The 18,604-nt window shown below is 36.4% G+C and overlaps 1 protein-coding gene across 4 annotated transcripts in view; it reads left to right on the top strand.

Annotated features, from left to right (window-relative positions):
* grik3 (glutamate ionotropic receptor kainate type subunit 3) overlaps positions 1-18,604 on the top strand; it is a 136,159-nt gene that overhangs the window by 54,231 nt on the left and 63,324 nt on the right. For all 4 annotated transcript variants that reach the window (XM_061820577.1, XM_061820579.1, XM_061820580.1 and 1 more), the window contains exons 2-4: positions 11,120-11,293; positions 12,367-12,624; positions 13,680-13,861. In XM_061820577.1, coding sequence (XP_061676561.1) covers positions 11,120-11,293; positions 12,367-12,624; positions 13,680-13,861 — 614 coding nt within the window. The remainder of the gene's footprint in view (positions 1-11,119; positions 11,294-12,366; positions 12,625-13,679; positions 13,862-18,604) is intronic.

The following is an 18,604-nucleotide window of genomic DNA, read 5'->3' as shown; positions in this document are numbered from 1 at the left end:
ATATATATATATATATATACATACATTGACTGTGGTGGATACCTTTTTTTTGCTGCAGGGACAATTTGCTCACCAAAAAATACGGGCACACGACAAACGTGGAAACAGGGTCGTCAATACGTGTGGTTTATTAATGATGCCGTCCGATCATTTGCGCCGATTACTTGCTCTCAGTCAGCCGTGACAACACAAAAGTTAAACACTCCATTAGCGGGTGAATGATTACAATAACGGGATGAAGCGCTTGGAAAGATGAATGGAAGCAAGCAACAAGCATTAACTAAACATTCTTTACTTTGAATAAATACATCTTTTTTTTTCATGCCCCAAGGTGGGAAATCTGCAGATGAATGCATCTTATGTTTAATTCATGGCATCAAGTCGATATGCCCGGGAATTGCCTTGAGGTCTTACAACTAATAATGACCGTCGTAATCTGCGGTAAAACACGTGCAAAGCTCCAGTTTAAGCTTTTAAAGTGATGAATATCACATTGTAGTTGTTATAGCAACTGAAAAAAACACTTTTAAACTCTTTCGCACGAGAATTTTGTTTCGGCTTGACACAAAAATGAACAGTACAGTAATTAGTTGGACATAAAAGGAAATGTTTGTAATGTAAAAGAGGACTGTATTGGACCCGCTAATATTTGACACATTTTCACTGCATTCAATTTTCATTTAAATTTATAAATTATTTGCAATTAATACAACTTTAATTTGCTCCAAGATCACACAAAATACATAATTATATTTCCACATAGAAATGAAGTGAAATGCTGTTAATTTATTCCAACCTAACTCCCCCAAGGGGAATTGTTTTTCAAGGAGGAAAAAATAACACGCAATAATATTAATTTGTTTTAAAAAGTACAGTAATGTAAAGAAGAAGACAAAATGGAGGAAGAAAAGATATTTTTATTCTCTTTTTAAGACTCAAAACATTTCATAAAATGCAAAGAAAAGAAAGTGGCGGTACTGTTGACGACTGGTTAGCACATTTGCCTCACAGTTCTGAGGACCGGGGTTCAAATCCTGTTTCGAGTTTGCATGTTCTCTCCTTGCCTTTGTCGTTTTCATCCGGGCACTCCGTTTTCATCCCACATCCCAAATATATATTTTGCCACATTTTGGCTTCATTTGAATGGATATGATTCTTTTCCTTTGGGGTGTCTGAATTGGACACTTGGGGTCAGTCTAATAAAGACATACAGATACTTTGAGCATTTCTCCTCATGCTCCTCATTAAGACACAATAGTATACGTGGTTCTTTATAGAAGGTAAATAATAATGCCTTTGAATATAAGTATATTATCTGTCCAAATGTGTTTCTCCACTCTTTGAGTTGAAATGCACTATCTGTTGCTGAAATAGTCATAACAATGCAACACTGATTCTATTTGTTAGCCCCTCCAAGGCATTTTGTCATTATCTGTTAGCATTAGGCTATGTGGTTGTTAAAACTCATCTAATTTTCTTTGTTTTTGGTTTAATTTGGGACTATATAATTGAATAATTATTCCTTATTATAAGTGTATCCATCAAGTTTTGAGATCTGTGAGACACAAAACCATACGCAGTCAAGTCACCACAATCATACTTCACAAAATGTAATAATTCTTCTCGCGTTGCCTAATTACAGGTGGCACTGTTAGGTATTTAGACTTCATTCATGACAGCACAATATTAACATGCAATGCAATAAAATTTCATATTTCAGCATGCTCCCATTACAGTCCCCCTTTTTTCCTCATTTTGAGTTTGGTTTGTGTTTGTGAAGAGGATTTTAACAGGCATTGCTAAGACTTCTGTAGCAATGGAATTGGTGAGTCAAATCCCTTCGCTGCAACCTCCTGACTTTATTTTGGTTTTTAGTTCTAGAAATAGCAACACTACCTAGTAGTAAACCTTATCACTTCCTATTTAAAAAACAAAAATGCACTAATAATGTAAGAAAACCTGTTGGAGTCTGCAAAAGACCTGAGACTGGGACGGAGATTTATCTTCTAACAGGACAATGATCCAAAACATAAAGCCAAATCTACAATGGAATAGTTCACAAATAAATGTATCCAGGTGTTAGAATGGTCAAGTCAAAGTTCAGACCTGAATCTAATCGAGAATCTGTGGGCAGAGCTGAAGACTGCTGTTCACAAACGTTCTCCATCCAACCTCACTGAGCTCAAGCTGTTTTGCGAGGAAGAATGGGCAAGAATTTCAGTCTCTCGATGTGCAAAACTGAGAACGACATACCCCAAGCAACTTGCAGCTGTAATTGCAGCAAAAGCTGGCTCTGCAAAAATTATTAACGCAAGGGGGCCGAATAATATTGCACGCCCTACTTTTCAGGTTTTTATTTGTATAAAGAGTTTTAAATATCCAATAAATTTTATTCCAATTCATGATTGTGTCCCACTTATTGATTCTTGACAAAAAAAAACTAATTTGATATCTTTATGTTTGAAGCCTGAAATGTGGCGAAAGGTTGAAAAATTCCAGGGGGCCGAATACTTTCACAAGGTACTGTAAATGACCCGGGCTATTCTTCCAGGGACAAAATATTGTATGTTAATGGATTCTACTATATCCATGTGTTCTCTATATTTCATCCAAGGAAATGGTTATAATTCTGTAATTATAATTCTCCCGCCATTTGTAAAACATTAATTGGCATTTGTGGCATTTTGCAATTAATATCTGCAAACGCTGGCTTGTCAGCGCTTTCCCTTGTCGCTGTCAAACGTTCGCTTTAAACACCAGACTGCAAGAATGGCCAATCCAGTTTTGCTTCAAAGAAGGGGGCTTTTTTTTACTCATATGTAGCCAAAGGATGACATTGATGCTGGTGTAATGCACTTTATGTCCAGTGTAAGCGAAATTAATAAAGCTTATATTTCAAGATGTCATGAACCAAGTCAGAGTCAGCTTATCAAAAGAGTTGCATAGAGCCCTGAAACATAATCATGAATATACTCGACGTAAAACTGATCCAACTTACAAGTTTTTTTGACATACAAGTTGTTGCTTGTTCTTTGACTTGTGAGCAAATAATTGGCATGGAAAAGTTAGCCAGTCGTAATAAACTCCTCTCAACTCTCTCCGCAACAAGCACCTTTTTGGTAAGCAGTGAACAACTCTTTTCAAAAAAAAAAAAAAAAAAGACCTATTTGACCTGTATAGTGCAACTCCTAGTTGGTGTTTATTGTCAAAATTAACAGAACACAAATAATTGCTAGCAGTACAAGCTAAAAAAGTTGTCGAAGTAACAAAACCTTGCCTAATATAAAAGTCTGCCATAGATGGGCTAATTAAACGAGCATCATATTAAGGATACCACCCTTAATGCAATGCATTTTGAAGTACATGTGGTGCAGCAACAAATATTGACAGAAAATATAATAATACTCACATTCATATATTCTTCCTCTCTGCAAAAAACGATGAATCTTATTGCCTGTGAATATTTTTGCTCATCGAGGTCATTTCATTCTCAGGGAAATGAATCAATCAAGCTATTTTCCCTTTCATCCAAAAAGGTCTAGTTGGGACACAAAATTCTGATTTGAGCCACTCCACTCCAAATCTGCCCATGTTGTTGCATGAACTGATGACTCAAATGAGAGGCGAAACATCTTCTCCGACAAATACAATATTCTAGTTGTGATCGATTCAATACCCTGAAATTAAATTTTAACCCAGTTTACTGAGCACTTAGTCATGTATTCTATCTCCGTATGTACAGTATCTGTATCATACTACCCTCATAATTGGTCAATCATGGCGATCAAGCTGGTTCATTCTTTACATTCTATTTATGCTGTTACTTTATGCTTCTATAAATTGCAATACTGTAGAGTACTTTTTATTTAAAAATATTGCATTGTGTTTGAATGATGGTCCTACTCTAGATAAATATCATTTCTATTCATTTCAATGTGGGAAGATGATTTGAGATGTGTTTTGAGTTACGAGTTTGGTCACAGGAGACATTAAATGTGTAATTCAAGGCAACACTGCACACAATATTGGTGAGTGACGACACGTCAACATCTACTGGAACGCTAATTATTTCCACATCGTCTTTAGTCCGGCACGCCAAACTTGTTTACAAAATTGAGCGATATTCCTCTTGAATTAAACTGAGAAATAATTTACATTATTCACTGCTGCTGTTTTTTGGTCAGCAACAGAATAAAACAACCACATGTATTTTTTTTTTTTTTTGTCTTTGCTAATCCTAATCTAAATGATACCATATCTATCTTTCTGGCTTCCTATCTGACTGACAGCTTTTACCATCGCAATAAGAGCGAAAGCTTGAAGCGAGGACGTTATCATCTGAGTGCATGAACAAGCTAGCCTCTTAAGCGGAGCAGCATTTTTTAATTTCCTGTCATGATAGCCTTCGTTGATTAACACTAACAAATTGACTCACGTGGGGTTGTGGAGATTTTTGTTGTTGCGTCGTTACAAGAAATTACAGATGACTGCATTCTTGATGAAAGGGCTGGTAAGGCCCCGGTTGGTGCTTTGTCTTTTTTTTTTTTTGGGAGGGGGGTGACGTGGGGCGGTTATTCTGAAAGCCAACACTGCCTCGCCTCAAGGGTGACTGGAAGTTATTCAGAGGCAGAGTCCAGGAAATTCCAAATACAAGTATAACAACCAGCAATAGCTGATTGTATTAGTAGTACTAGTAGCACCAGCAGTTCCCGCCCGCAAGCACAATGGATACAATACATATCGTGGGTGAAAGCATGAGCATCAACCCAAGGTCCCATATCTTTTTTTCTGTATATCAGAGTTGTCAAAATCCGCCCTGCAGGCCAGAACCAATCCGTTGGTAAGTGCAACATGGACCGTAAGGAGAGTGAACACATTAATAGCAATTTTTCTGTATAGGTGGCTGTTTTTTTTTTTTTTTTGGAGGGGGGGGTGTTGTCCACTGGAAGTTACAGTGACAATCACTTAAATTCTAAAATTGACTGCTAATCAAGATTTGTGGAGCAAAAGCATGTCTCAAAAGCAGGATTACAATGTATGTCTTAAGTGCTTGAGGTCAAAAGAGTTTTGTTTGGTCAAACACTTTTACCGTAATTTCCAGCCTACAGAGCGCACCTGATTATAAACCTCACCGAGTACATTTATAAAGGAAATACCATTTGGTACGTAGATAAGCCACACCTGTGTAAAAGCTGGAAGAGCCCACATTGAAACCCACATTGAAACCCAAGGACAGCACTAACGGAGCCAGTTAAAAAAAAAAAAAAAAAATACCTAAATCACTGAGATGCAGCTGAAACACGCTAGCTAAAATCACGGACTCGGCACATATATTCCACTGGTCACACTCTTACCTTTTACGCTCGAGTGCCCCCTTTCCGTCGTTAGAAAAAAATGCACAAATTAGCCTTATCACCGCATAAACCGCAGGGTTGAAAGCGTGTAAAAAATGTCGCGGCTTATAAGCCGGAAATTACAGTACTTATTTTTCATGCGCTGCCACAATTTATATGTATTTTCTGTGTATACATGAACAACGTGCTCTTTATGAAATGTTCCCACATTAGTTTGCATGGTGTGTTGGGTCAGTTGACATTGTCAAGAGTTCTGGTTGACTTTGCAATCCATCCATGCATGACCCGAGCCACTTATCCTCACAACTTTTGCGGGAGTGCTGCAGATTATCGCAAAAATCTTCTGGCATCTTTTATTTTTCATTAAAACTTTTCTGAGCGATCATGTTATTAGCAACAAGCTAATAGTATAAATCTGAATATTTTCAGAATGTACCTGGAATTGTTTGCGCCAAAACAATGGGAATATTTGGAAAAGTCTTTATACCTTATTGATATACAAATGTATGGTACTGGGCCATTTGTGATCAAGTTACCATCGAACTGGATCAAAACGCCATTAGATGTGTTTATCCATTGTAATTACACAGCAACAATGGTATCTTAATTTATTAATATTACCAAGATTAGACACACTACTGCAAGATCTACATGGATTTCGATGAGATTATATAGAATATAGAGAAAATCACAAAGAAGTTGTTATTACCTCACAATTACTTCAAACTAAGACAACTTTTGACTCCGACGTGGGAAGTCAAATATTTTATTTTTTATGGAAATGGATGAGGAGATGAATGAGATTAAAAGTCAATTACTGGATTCTATCTTAATAAAAATACATTTTGTTACATAGTAGTCACACACCAATAATGCTTTTTGTTTCAATTAATGAGGTCAAGGTGTGTGTTCTTCCTCACAGTGTAATTACCAAGTGTTGCGTTATTTCATAGTGTTTACATAGCAATCATATTTTATATTGACACTGTTACTGACAGGTTTGAGTTCATCAAATATCTACCAAAAAATTCTATTACATTTTTTAATTAAAAAATGATCACACTAATGCAAATTTGTTTTTTAGTTACTGAGAATACAAAGCATTTTTTTAAAAAATGTGTTTAACTGCAAAATGCTTCACCTACGGGATATTGAATTGGTTTTTGCAAATTTTATACAAACAGAAGGTGAAGTGGCCCGCGTTCTGCTTCCATTTTTCCAGTGTCCTTCAATGGAAAAATATGGAAATTGTCATGAATGTCCTTTCATACATAATTAAAAAAGACGTTCCTAAAATGATTGTAAATTAAACAGAATGTGACGGGGACTTTCTGAAAAATAAAATCAAGCAATTAATGTAGTGTCTTGAGATATGAGCTTTAATTCATTCTGTGAATATACTATTAACTCAAAATACTGTCAAATAATAATTTCTTCCATTAGAATGCTCCAACCACCTGAAAATGTAAGATTTTAATGAGCAAAAAAACATTCTCGCATATTCTACTTGGAAAGCAAACAGTAGCAACATCTTTCAATAGAACAGAAATAATTAAACAGTTTTTAAACAGCTCTAAGGACTGGGGTTCAAATCCCACCCCCGCCTGTGTGGAGTTTGCATGTTCTCCCAATCCCTGCATGGGTTTTCTCCAAGACTCCAGTTTCCTCCCACATCCCCAAAACATGCATTCATTGGAGACTCTAGATTTCCCCTAGTTGTGACTGTGAGTGCGGCTGTTTGTCTCCATGTGCCCTGCGATTGGCTGGCAACCAGTTCAAGCTGTACCCTCCTGCCCGATGAGAGCTGGGATTGGTTCCGGCACTCCCGTGAGACTTGTGAGGATAAGCGGCTAAGAAAATGGATGGATGGATCTCTGCCATCATGTCTTATCGTGCCATTTGTGTTTAAATAGTTTTCGCTTAAAGAGGAATGACACCCATATTATTTGTTAGCCTGTGTATGGCATTTTCAGTGTTTATTTAATGTGGTCATTTTAAAAAGACTGTAATTCCCTTTTTCTTTTTAGTTTGACAGTGAACTTCAACTGTGGGAGGCAATACACGGAGGGAAGCCTCTTTTTTAAAATAATTTTCACGAGTTGACAAATTTAACTGAGCTGAATTCAGTGCCACTAGACTGCACTCATCCCTAATTCTCGCTCAAAAGTCAAAGAAAAAGACTGTCAGTGAGATGAATTGTATGTCGAAAAAACCCGTAAGTAAAATCGGCACTATTACACCAAACACTCAGTTACAATATTTAAACATGAATGGTCTATCAATATTACTAGAAATGTCAAAAATACATTACTAAGGTTGAATAAGTAAAAAAATATACATTTGTTTGTAAATCAGTGAAATGAGACATCTTTTAAAAACTGTGGAAATTTCAGTCCAGTTAGATCAACTCAGGTAGAAATTATTAAGAATTATGTTGTTGTTATTTAAGAAATAAATTTTAAAGACTGCCTAAAAGAATACATTTCACAAAAAGGTTACCTTTTTGTGTTTTTCTATATTCCAGACCTGCCCTGCAATAGACAAAATCCAGAAAGTAGCGACCAACTATTGTTTGTATTCTTTCAAGCCTCATGCTTATACCACATTACCAACAATCAGTATATGCATGTAAAGTGTAGGTATTATTTCTGTCCACTCGGGGTCCCGTGCACACATTCTTCTCCATAGTAACTGGGACTGCGAGTGTGTGTCCCTTTAAACGACCAGCCTTGCTCATTGAGTAAAGTGTCTGTAAGCGAATCGGGATGTACACATGGGCGGCTAGAGGTATTTACCAGCTTTAGCTTTTGTCGCTCTGTGTGCAGAGTGACGGTATCAGTTGAGGTTGTCTGTAAGAATATACTTGTTTAATTTATTTTGTTACTCTGTTTCATGAAGTAAATGGAAAATGCTCCAGCGGCTCTTTTCCATCTTCCCTCCATCCGAACCATCTGATAGGATTACAATTCATTCTAACTAGTGATTGTGGTATATTCCAAGAGCTAATGATGTTTACCAGAGACGTGCAAGTTGAGTAACTTAAGTCAGCTCCACTTTGCAATCAGTACATTGCTCTTTAGTTAGTTTAGTTTAGTTAGTTAGTCTTTAGTTAGTGTGAAATGATCCCAAACTTTGGAGATTCTCTGTCTTAAAAGCACTCTTTGCTTCTGGCTATCAGTCCGTGTGGGAAAAAATAATCACCGCAAAGTCTTAAGAGATAGTCAATAAACTGAAAATCTGTGATCCACCTAGTGATGACTGGATATACAGTGTAATGAGCTTGGTGTCACCACACCTAAACTCCCCCAAAAATTCTATGTAGCAAATAGGGAATATGAAAGAGGAATGTATACTCTATGTATGTTCTGTCGCATTAGTGGATGGAAATTGCCTTGCGTTTTGTGAGAAACACCACGAGATATTTTTCCTGTTCCGCCTACTTAAGTAAAATTACAGGACACAAAAGTTATTGCGGTAAACATTATGAAAGAAAATCAGCAGGCAGCATGAAAGCAAAAAGCAAAACAACCCGCGGCGGCGGCGTCGTCGTTCCGTTTGGCACGCTGTCATTCCGTCACTCACATCTCACTCTGTGAAGCCAGTCAACGCATGTTAAAAATAAGCGTTTTCATCGGGACCCGGCGCCGTTGAGAGCGAGCCGACTTAAGCTGGCTCGCGGGCACAACAGCGGAGCGTGCGCGCCTTCATGCAACACACCGACTGGTTTGTCTTGTTGTTTATTTCCATTGGTATCTCCAGGCGAAAATGTCACATTTTGACTTCGGACGACATGTCATCGTTGTTCCCTTGAGGTCTGTGCCCTTCACTTCCTGCGTTGAACAGAGTTTGGGTCACAAGTGTCGCTATTTATCATTACTAAAAGGAAATCATGCACAAACTCCAATTGCAAAGATGTAAAGAAAAAACGAAGTGATTCGCAAACCATTTTCAGCTCATAATCAATTGAATTGACTAAATATTTCTTTGACATGGGATTTAAGGTTCAAACGGATGAAAGTAATTTTTTCTTTGCAAATATTCTCTCATTTTGAATTTCATCCCTCAAATACATGCCTAAAAACCTGGGACACGGGACCTTAAGACTTGGAAACTTGGGGAATGCTCTAAAAACACACAATGGGTAAGCAACGTGATTGGGTATATAAGGAGCCATGTTGAAGGGCTCAGTTGGGCGAGGTTCACCATTTTGTAAGCAAATGTGTGAGCAAATAGTCCAACATATTAAGAACATTTTTCAACCTGGAATTGCAAGGAATTTAGGGGGTTAAATCATCATACAATTCTAATTTAGTCGTGTATTTATTTTGATATCTGACACAGGCCATTTTTGTTTGTAGAGACACTGGAAAGTTAGGTCAAAATGATCAATTTTTATTCACCAGTATTTATTCACTAGTCAATTTATTCTTTCTACTTACCACTTTGAGATGTTGGGCTTATCCAGTGGTTGCCAAACTTTTTTACAGCGCCCCCCTTTTTGGACATGAGATTTTCAGCTACCAAACTTGCACATTTTTTGCCCCCCCCCAACTTGTAAACATTATTATACAATGAAAACATGAACAACAGCTGCGATGTAACTTAATAATGAAAAGTGTTCACGGTAGCCCCCCGGCCTTATAATGACGCGCACCACCTAACCCTCACCCTCTCCAGTTTGAAAACTGGACTAATCATTGTTAATAGTTTTACTCTCCTGTCAAACATGGAGTTGAGTTTTTCCATTCATAGAAATGTGTGCATCAAAGTAAAATTCCCTCAATGCACGATGCTACTAAACAATGTGCTGAACTAAATGGCAGCTCACTAAAAGCAAATTATCCACAGCGTTTTCCTTTTCTGAGGAGCTGATCAAATTTATGAAAGTGCTTCTGAGAAATGTGCATTCTGCCCTCTTTAACCGTCAAATTAGTGTATAGTCGAGCAATTACTTAATGTACACTAACGAGATTTAGCTTTGTGCTGTGCAAAATGGAAAGGATTCATTTCATCCAGTGCAAGGCGTTCCCACGGGTTATGTGCGCATTGCGTTGTCATACCGCAATCCAACAAAGGATTTGAGCTAAGCGGCTACAAAAACAACATATCGGAAAATATTTGCACAGCATATTGTAAGGCGGCAGCTTGACTTATGAATTGGATTTTGTTCCCCGATCACCCTTCCAACTCAAATCTCTTGGATCTCAAGTTGGAAATGTTATCTGTTCCCTCTCCTTTCACAAAAACAAAACGTATATATATATATTTTTAAATAATAAAATGAACACCCCACAATATTATTTGGATCAAAACATACAATCAAAACATAATTAAATGTAAAAAAAAAAGAAAAAGTAAAGTTTGCATGTACCCTCGAGAGTCAATCGCATATCAGTAACTAGTTATCTGCAAACCAGCCCCTGGTGAACACAATGTAGTATGTGGCTGAGAAGTGAATATCTACCTCAGAAAGACACTTTCGTGTACACACTATAATGCGCATGTAGGCACTTATTTTCTTCTTTTGCATTGAAATAAAAAAAGACTCATGAATGGAGAGGGAGGCGGGCGAGCTACTTGGATGTTTGGCATGCCTGATGGAACACATGACGCTCTTTCAAGCCATTAAGGCTTCAGACTTCAAAGATTCCCTGCGTGTTTATCTGTATTTTCCCTCCATTTAGTCACACGAAGGCCCGGCATCTTTTGTTGAAGATGATCGATGCTAATGTGGTTGTTTATTTCTCCGATATGCTTTTATCCAGGCGGGATTTTCGAGCAAACAGACGGACCCGTCTCCCTGGTCAGCGCCGAGGAGCTGGCCTTCAAATTTGCCGTCAACAATATCAACAGAAACCGGACCTTACTGCCCAACACCACGCTGACGTATGACATACAGAGGATTAACATCTATGATAGCTTCGAGGCATCCAGGAAAGGTGGGTCAATGTCTTAGTGGCTGGTTGATGGCCACTTTCCAATTAAATTTTATATGTATACATTTGGATCGTTGCATTTCAGTCAAATATCAAAATGAAACATAGGTGAGTAGAATTTGTCCATAAATAAAGTGATTCTGTTTTGACAAACGTAACAAATTGTGAATTAAAAAAAATATTAAGATATGACCTCCCCTCCCCAAAAAATCTGAACTTTACAAAATATTCTTTGGACAAAAATGTTTCCACCCAAACACTAAATAACAAAGAGCAGCAAATAAATTAACATAAAAAATGACAAAAAAAATCTACACTTGACAAGCAAACTACCATAAAAGTAAATCTCAATTGTCTTATTTTTTTGTGATTAATATATTGTAATTTGACCCAAAAAAACCCTCAAAATGTGACCCGAAATTGATGAAATCCTGATTTTAACCGGAAAATCTGTGAAAGAATAATTGCAAACAGACTTGAGATTTACCGAAAAGATAGAATTTTGACAGTATGAATAAAATCCTGACAATTATCATTTTTTGAAAATACACAAAAATAACAATTTCAAAATTTGAAAAAAATATATAAAATATGACTTTACAGACCTCATTTAGATGAAGAACAAAACACCTCAATGATATATTTTTATGATATTTAAAACGATGTGAAAAACTGCCAAAATTCTCCAATTTTGACAGAAATATAAATTTGACAAGAAAACTCAATAGTTTCCAAAACAATTTTAAAAAATTACAAAGAAATTCAGAAAATCTTGCTCCAAAAGAAAAATCACAATTTGAGTAACCCCTGAAAATTAATTTTAAAAAAAATCTACATTAAACTCCCCCAAAACAAAACAAATCAAAATATGACCCCCACACCCCAAAAAAAAAACCATAAAAATCTGTTGAGAGAAAACAAATGAAACAAATGTGTTCAACCGAATAAATGTAAAAATATAAAATAAAGAGTGATAACAAATTAAGCACAATCGTGTCACGTGACGTCGCCCATTGACACACTCTCTCTCTCTCTCTCTCTCTTTCTCTCTCTCTCTTTTTTTCCAACTTTGGCAGCGTGCGACCAGCTGTCCCTGGGCGTAGTGGCCATCTTTGGGCCGTCGCACAGCTCGTCGTCCAACGCTGTGCAGTCCATCTGCAATGCGCTGGAGGTGCCCCACGTGCAGGTGCGCTGGAAGCACCACCCCATGGACAACAGGGACACCTTCTATGCCAACCTGTACCCCGATTACTCATCGCTCAGCTACGCTATCCTCGACCTGGTCCAGTTCCTCAAGTGGAAAACGGCCACCGTGGTCTATGACGATAGCACGGGTGAGTGCCATTTGACAGACAAAATTAAGGGACACATCTAAAAGCCACTAAATGAGACTTCATAACATGTAATAAAATGAATAGCAATTTATTTGATCAAATTTAATAAAAAGGCAGAAAATGGTATTATACAGACTTTTTGCTTGTATCAATTCACATATTCGTACTCTTATATGAATGAATGAATCATATCTTCAGTCGATCTACTCTATTTGTGCGTGTGTGTATAATATGTACTGTACAATGATTGTGTCAATGTGTCTGTGTGTTTTTATGTAGATCATTCAAAATGTAAACATGCAAATGTTTTAAATATTATTACTTGGATGTAGAAAACTAAAACTTGTTGAAAACTTGGACAAAAACCTCTAAATTAAAATCTTGAATCTGAAATATGATAAAAATTTGAAAAAAAATGGGATTGTGAAAAAGTTATGAAGTTTTGAGAATTCAAATTTGACCAAAAGATGACAAAAATCTGAAATCAACAAGAAAATGAAAGTTTGACAAAAAAAAACAAGACCTGACAAGGAACCCATGAAAAAAATGTCAATTAAATCATGTCTGTTTTATTTTTTAACAATAATACCAAAAATAAAATATGACATGAAAAATCTAAATGTGAACAATTATTTTTTTACTGGGAAGCAAAAAGTTTCCATTTAACTGTTTGAATCTGAGGGGGGAAAATTAAACAAATCTAAATATGACAAGAAAACTACATTTTACTGATTAAAAAAATTGCATCAAAACATGTAAAAAAAAATCTTAATCTCAAGGAACATATTGGATAAAATCATCAACATTTTGTCTAGAAATGCAAAAACTGATAAGGAAATATGAGAAACGGAAATACATTTTAAAAGGTGCAACAACAGTTAATTTCTTTCAAATTCAGTTAACTACATTTGGTGAGCTTTTTTGACAGACATTTTACCACAACAATTACCTTGTTGTCTGTCAAATTAAACAAAGAAAATCCTATTTTTGTCAGCACTCATGTAGTGAATTGTGAATGTACCCGATGAAGACGTGTCGCCTTTCCGCTCTTCCAGGCCTGATAAGACTGCAGGAGCTGATCATGGCGCCTTCCAGGTACAACATACGGCTGAAGATTCGGCAGCTGCCGGTGGACACGCACGACACGCGGCCCCTTCTCAAGGAGATGAAGAGGAGCCGTGAGTTCCGCATCATCTTTGACTGCAGCCACCAAATGGCCGCGCAGATCCTCAAGCAGGTGAGCTCCGACGTCCGAGGAGTTCCAGGCCACTTGCTCGAGGTCTTCATGTACAAAAAAGTATAAAACTATAAGATGAACAAAGCACTACTAAGGAAGAGAAAAAAAAAATTTCAACAGAAAGCTTTAAATAAATGTGGGCTTGGAAGCTGCACAGTTCATAAACAATTCCAAAATTTGACTTAAAACTAAACAATATCATTCATATAAAACTAAGCAATCCTTCTGACTTAACAAAATGTCTCAAATTTGCTGGAATCAAAATGGCAAATAAACTTATTTTGGCAAATTTTAATGCTTGGAATAATTTAGGAAAGAATGATAATGTGGAAAAAAATCAATAGGACGGACAATAAAACCTACATTTGGAAAAGAAAAAGAAATACAAAATCGACAAAAATACTAATAAATAAAATATAAATATATATAAAATATAAAAATAGTTTTAACTTTTAAAAAATTCTATACATTTAATTTTATTTTTAAATGACAAAAATCTAGATTACACCAAAATGAAACTCGCAGAATGTGACCCATAAAATGTAAATTCCATGGGTTTTTTCTTTTTTTTCTTTTTTTTTTAGGAGTGGCGGTGGTAACAAAACGTGAACGTGAATGTGATAAAAACAGTCTAACATAAAAGTTCAGATATTTGGAAAAACTCTTTACTCAACTTTACTCAACAATTGACAAAAATCCAAACTGAACCGGAAACTCAAAATTGGAAAGGAAAATAAAAACTTTAAAAACAACTGAAATGTAGAAACATGTGGCATTTCTTTCGCATGGCCGCAGTGGCATTTGAACGGAAAATTGCTGAACTCCTTCCAGAGAGAAAAACACAACGCATATAGTGTATGTGCTCTCTATTCCTTCCGTCGCTAGAGTACATTTCTTACCCTTTTTTTTCCACTGAGAATTTGTACTTCAACTCATGTAGAGAGTGTGAGTCCTTTTGCCACATGAGCCCATAGGTAGCAGTGGTTAGACTTCCTTCATCGAGACAACTTTTACAGTATATTCCCCCACCTCTGCACCCTTGCTGGAGCTAAACAAGTCACGGCGGCACACTCGCCCGATGCTCTTCATTTCCTTGACGGACAGCCAAGGAATTGGCGCACAGATGCCAGACGAACGTTCATAAGACGAAAGAAGACAACTTTTCCCCTGGAAGATAGCAGCTTAAGATCAAGCTGGAAAGCGGCGACCTCGCCGCAGTTCAATTTTTTTTCACAGGAGAGCCGCAGCACTTGTGCCTTTAATATCATGGCAGAGGCGTGTCAATCGAGTACTGAAGCGCGAAAATGCAACAAATCTTTGAGTCATCGAATTATTATAGTGTGAGGAAAATACAATTTTGCTATAAAAAATATTTTGGAAAATTGATAATTCCATAAGAAAAAAAAGGCAATATTGTGCAAATAGGCAAAATATATTACAATCGAAAATGTGTATCTTAAATTTAAAAAAATACATACTTTTTGTGCAAAAATACAGAATATTGCAATAATTATTTTCTCCCACGACCCTCATTGGGATAAGCCGCTAAGGAAATGTATGTATGGATGGTTGGGACAGACCCAAGAATGCCTGTAACCATAGTGAGGATAAGCGGACAGAAGATGAAGAAATTACAATAATGCCCTGTGACGGACTGGCGACCAGTTCAGGGTGTGATCTGCCTTTCGGGCCATGTCACCTGGGATAGGCTCCAGCAGACCATGGAGCAGCACGGTGGATGATTGATTATCACATCTGCCTCAAATTACAGTTTTTGGATTAAATTTTGAGTTGGTACTTGCTGTGAAAGATTGGAGAATGACTGATTTAGTCCCTTTGTTGAGAATGAGCTGCTGTATAAAAAAGTGGATGGAAAGATGAATGAAAGGATAGAAGCAACCATGTAGTCAGTCTGTAGCTCTCGTCTTCTCCTCCTCCATTAAGTTTGCTGTCACTTTGTGTTACCGTTTCACAAAAATGCGTCGTCTCCTCCCATCCCCAAGTCAATGAGATGGAAGTTGACGCAAATCTGCCTGTGGCCCCCCTACAAAAAAAGAACCCACAGGAGCTTTTGAGGCGTGTTTCTCCTTCATGGCAAAACTGTCCGTGTGCCATCATCTCTGAAATGAAAGGGAAATTAAGAGTGATTTGAATGTTTTGCCAGTCGCGGATGTTTGATTACAAACTTGTTTAAGCACATAATTATCATCTGATTATTTTAATGAGATGAAAAAGTTTGTGAAAGCAGCGCATGCAGGTCAAAAAGACTCGAATCTTCCAGATTTATTTAATGTGTCAGAAAAAGGACTCACGAAAAATGTCGGGAAAAATATTGTACAAAACAAGTCCTGAAGGAAGTATTTGGGCGGGGGGACACAAAACATGTTAAAGAGTTGTTAACTTATCATGATTTGAAGAGAATAAAGATGCAGTATGATGAAAAAAATCTGGAGTAATTTTCCAGGGAAAAAAACTCAAAATATTCAACAATTTAGTTTGAAAGTTTACAATAAAAATTGGAAGAGGTAAATTTGAAATATTAAAATATAGTGTATATTGTAATGTTTCAAATATTACAGTCTATATTATAGACTAATATTTCAAGGAAGAAATTAATATCAAAATAAATTGAGTTGTAACACGAAAATAAAGTTTAACTGGTGAGATTTCTTTTTGTATTTTGTGGAAACAAAATCCTTGATTTTAATGACATAAAAATGTGGGTTGAAATAAAACAGAATATTCCAAGGGCGGAGTTCTGACATAACAGTAAACATATAGCGATAAAAAGGCCATCGAAATAGTAGAAGAAATCATTTTGTAGGGAAAACAAAGAAATCATTGAATGAAAAAATAATTATGGTAAAAAAAAGCCATATATATATATATATATATATATAGAGAGAGAGAGAACTAAGTTGCAATGTTGTATTATATTTATACTACAGCTAAGAATGTTATATTACCTGATAAACAAGTAGACAGGAAAAGGGCTAAAATATTATAGGTATTTTGTTACAGTAGTAAAAGGTTCTTCCCTTTCTTTTCACTTGTCCCAAATATTAAACTCAAGGTATACTAATTTTAAAAAAAGAGGCTAAATGTTGCAGGGACTTAAATGCATTGTTAGATTTTTAAAAATATTGATATTTACAAGAATGCATTGGCCATATTATGAAAAAAATTCATTTAAATTAATCAATTAAAATGCAATGTTTTTTTTATTCGCAAGTTATTATACTCATTACATTCTCACTAAACTGTTAAAATAATACAATCATAATGCCATGAGGTTTTTCCAAATTTTGTAGCAGCAAAATCACATGTATAAAAGTATATTTTCAAAATAAAGTGTCTATTACAAGGAGAAATCTTATGTTATGTTGCAGGGGAAAAAAACTAATGTACAATAATGAGTAATAATTTTATTCCAACAGATTCACTAAGTTGCAGAAAGAAACTTGGACGATATGTATTCTTCTTAAAACATGATTAAACAACGCCTTTTGTTAACTGAACATATGGATGCACAATGAATCAACTCTTGAGGAAATGAATGTTGTGCACTTTTGACAGCCATTGTCCCCCCTCCGCCCCATCCAAGATAATGAGTGCAATGTGGGACTCCATCCATGGGCAGGCACAGCACATGTGAAAAAAACTGCCTTTTATGCCATTACAGGCTTTCCAAAATGTACTACATGTGCAGTATCGACTGTACATAGGTTATACACAGCCTTTTTTTGTCATGCCACGACGCGAGCAAGTTGTCAGTATGCACTCAGAGCAGCATTTCGTGTTTCGTCCAGTGCTTGGACAGGAGAAAATGGGAAAGTGTGTCCCAGGTGGTCCTTTAAAGGCTGAGAACATTTCTCTGGACTTTGTTGTGAAGTGCAAGTCACGCCTTTTACTGTCGAAACACATCCGTCTGTTAAAGTGTCCTCACACCCCCTTTTCAATAGCAAATCCATAGCATAGCAAACATTTTGTGCTGCTTGAACCTAAAATAGCAGACTTGCTCAATTTGACACTTTTTCGTGCATTCCGTTATAAGAGATAATGTCCACTCGATTTCATGTCCATCAGTGGAACGAAACTTATTTTTCTTCTTCTTCTCCCAGGGGGTGCTATTGAGTGAATTTGGGATAGTGATGTTCGTGACCCTTAAAACCGAAAATTTTACATACCATACATATCCTCACAAAAATTGGTGAGTTTTTGAGAATTAATTTGTCAGTATGACATTAAAAAAATGACAGAAAAATAGGATGGCTTTACTACACAGAAACAACAAATATATAAAAAGAAACATACACAAAAATCAGTGTTTTAGTGTATTCAAGATTGTAAAAAAATTGGCAGCAATCATCATCATGTTCGCTGATGAAACAACAGTGGTCGGGCTGAGCTGGAAGGGAGAAGAGTAGGTCCAGAATAGGTCCAGAGTCTCACAACCTGGTCCTCAAACAACAATCTGGCACTGGACACTGAAAAAAACAAAGGAGACCAGCTATAGTTGATAGCTAGCTATATTATACAAGGAAAACCTTTTTCTGATCATATGAGTCACAGTGTTGCATTGGTTTGACATTATAATTGAAAATTTTAAACATATACAGTTTAAAAAAAAGATACAGGACTTAATTTACCACATGCATTGTAAATTAAGGACCACCATGTCCATCTGCTCAGTCATGGTGCTCACTTTTTTTTCCTCTTCCTCAAGACATCTTAAAAGCTTTT

The sequence above is a fragment of the Syngnathoides biaculeatus genome, chromosome 5 (genome assembly GCF_019802595.1).
Source record: "Syngnathoides biaculeatus isolate LvHL_M chromosome 5, ASM1980259v1, whole genome shotgun sequence".
NCBI classification, from domain to species: domain Eukaryota; kingdom Metazoa; phylum Chordata; class Actinopteri; order Syngnathiformes; family Syngnathidae; genus Syngnathoides; species Syngnathoides biaculeatus.
The sequence above is the reverse complement of the archived record's forward strand: the minus strand, read 5'-3'. Positions and strand labels throughout refer to the sequence as shown.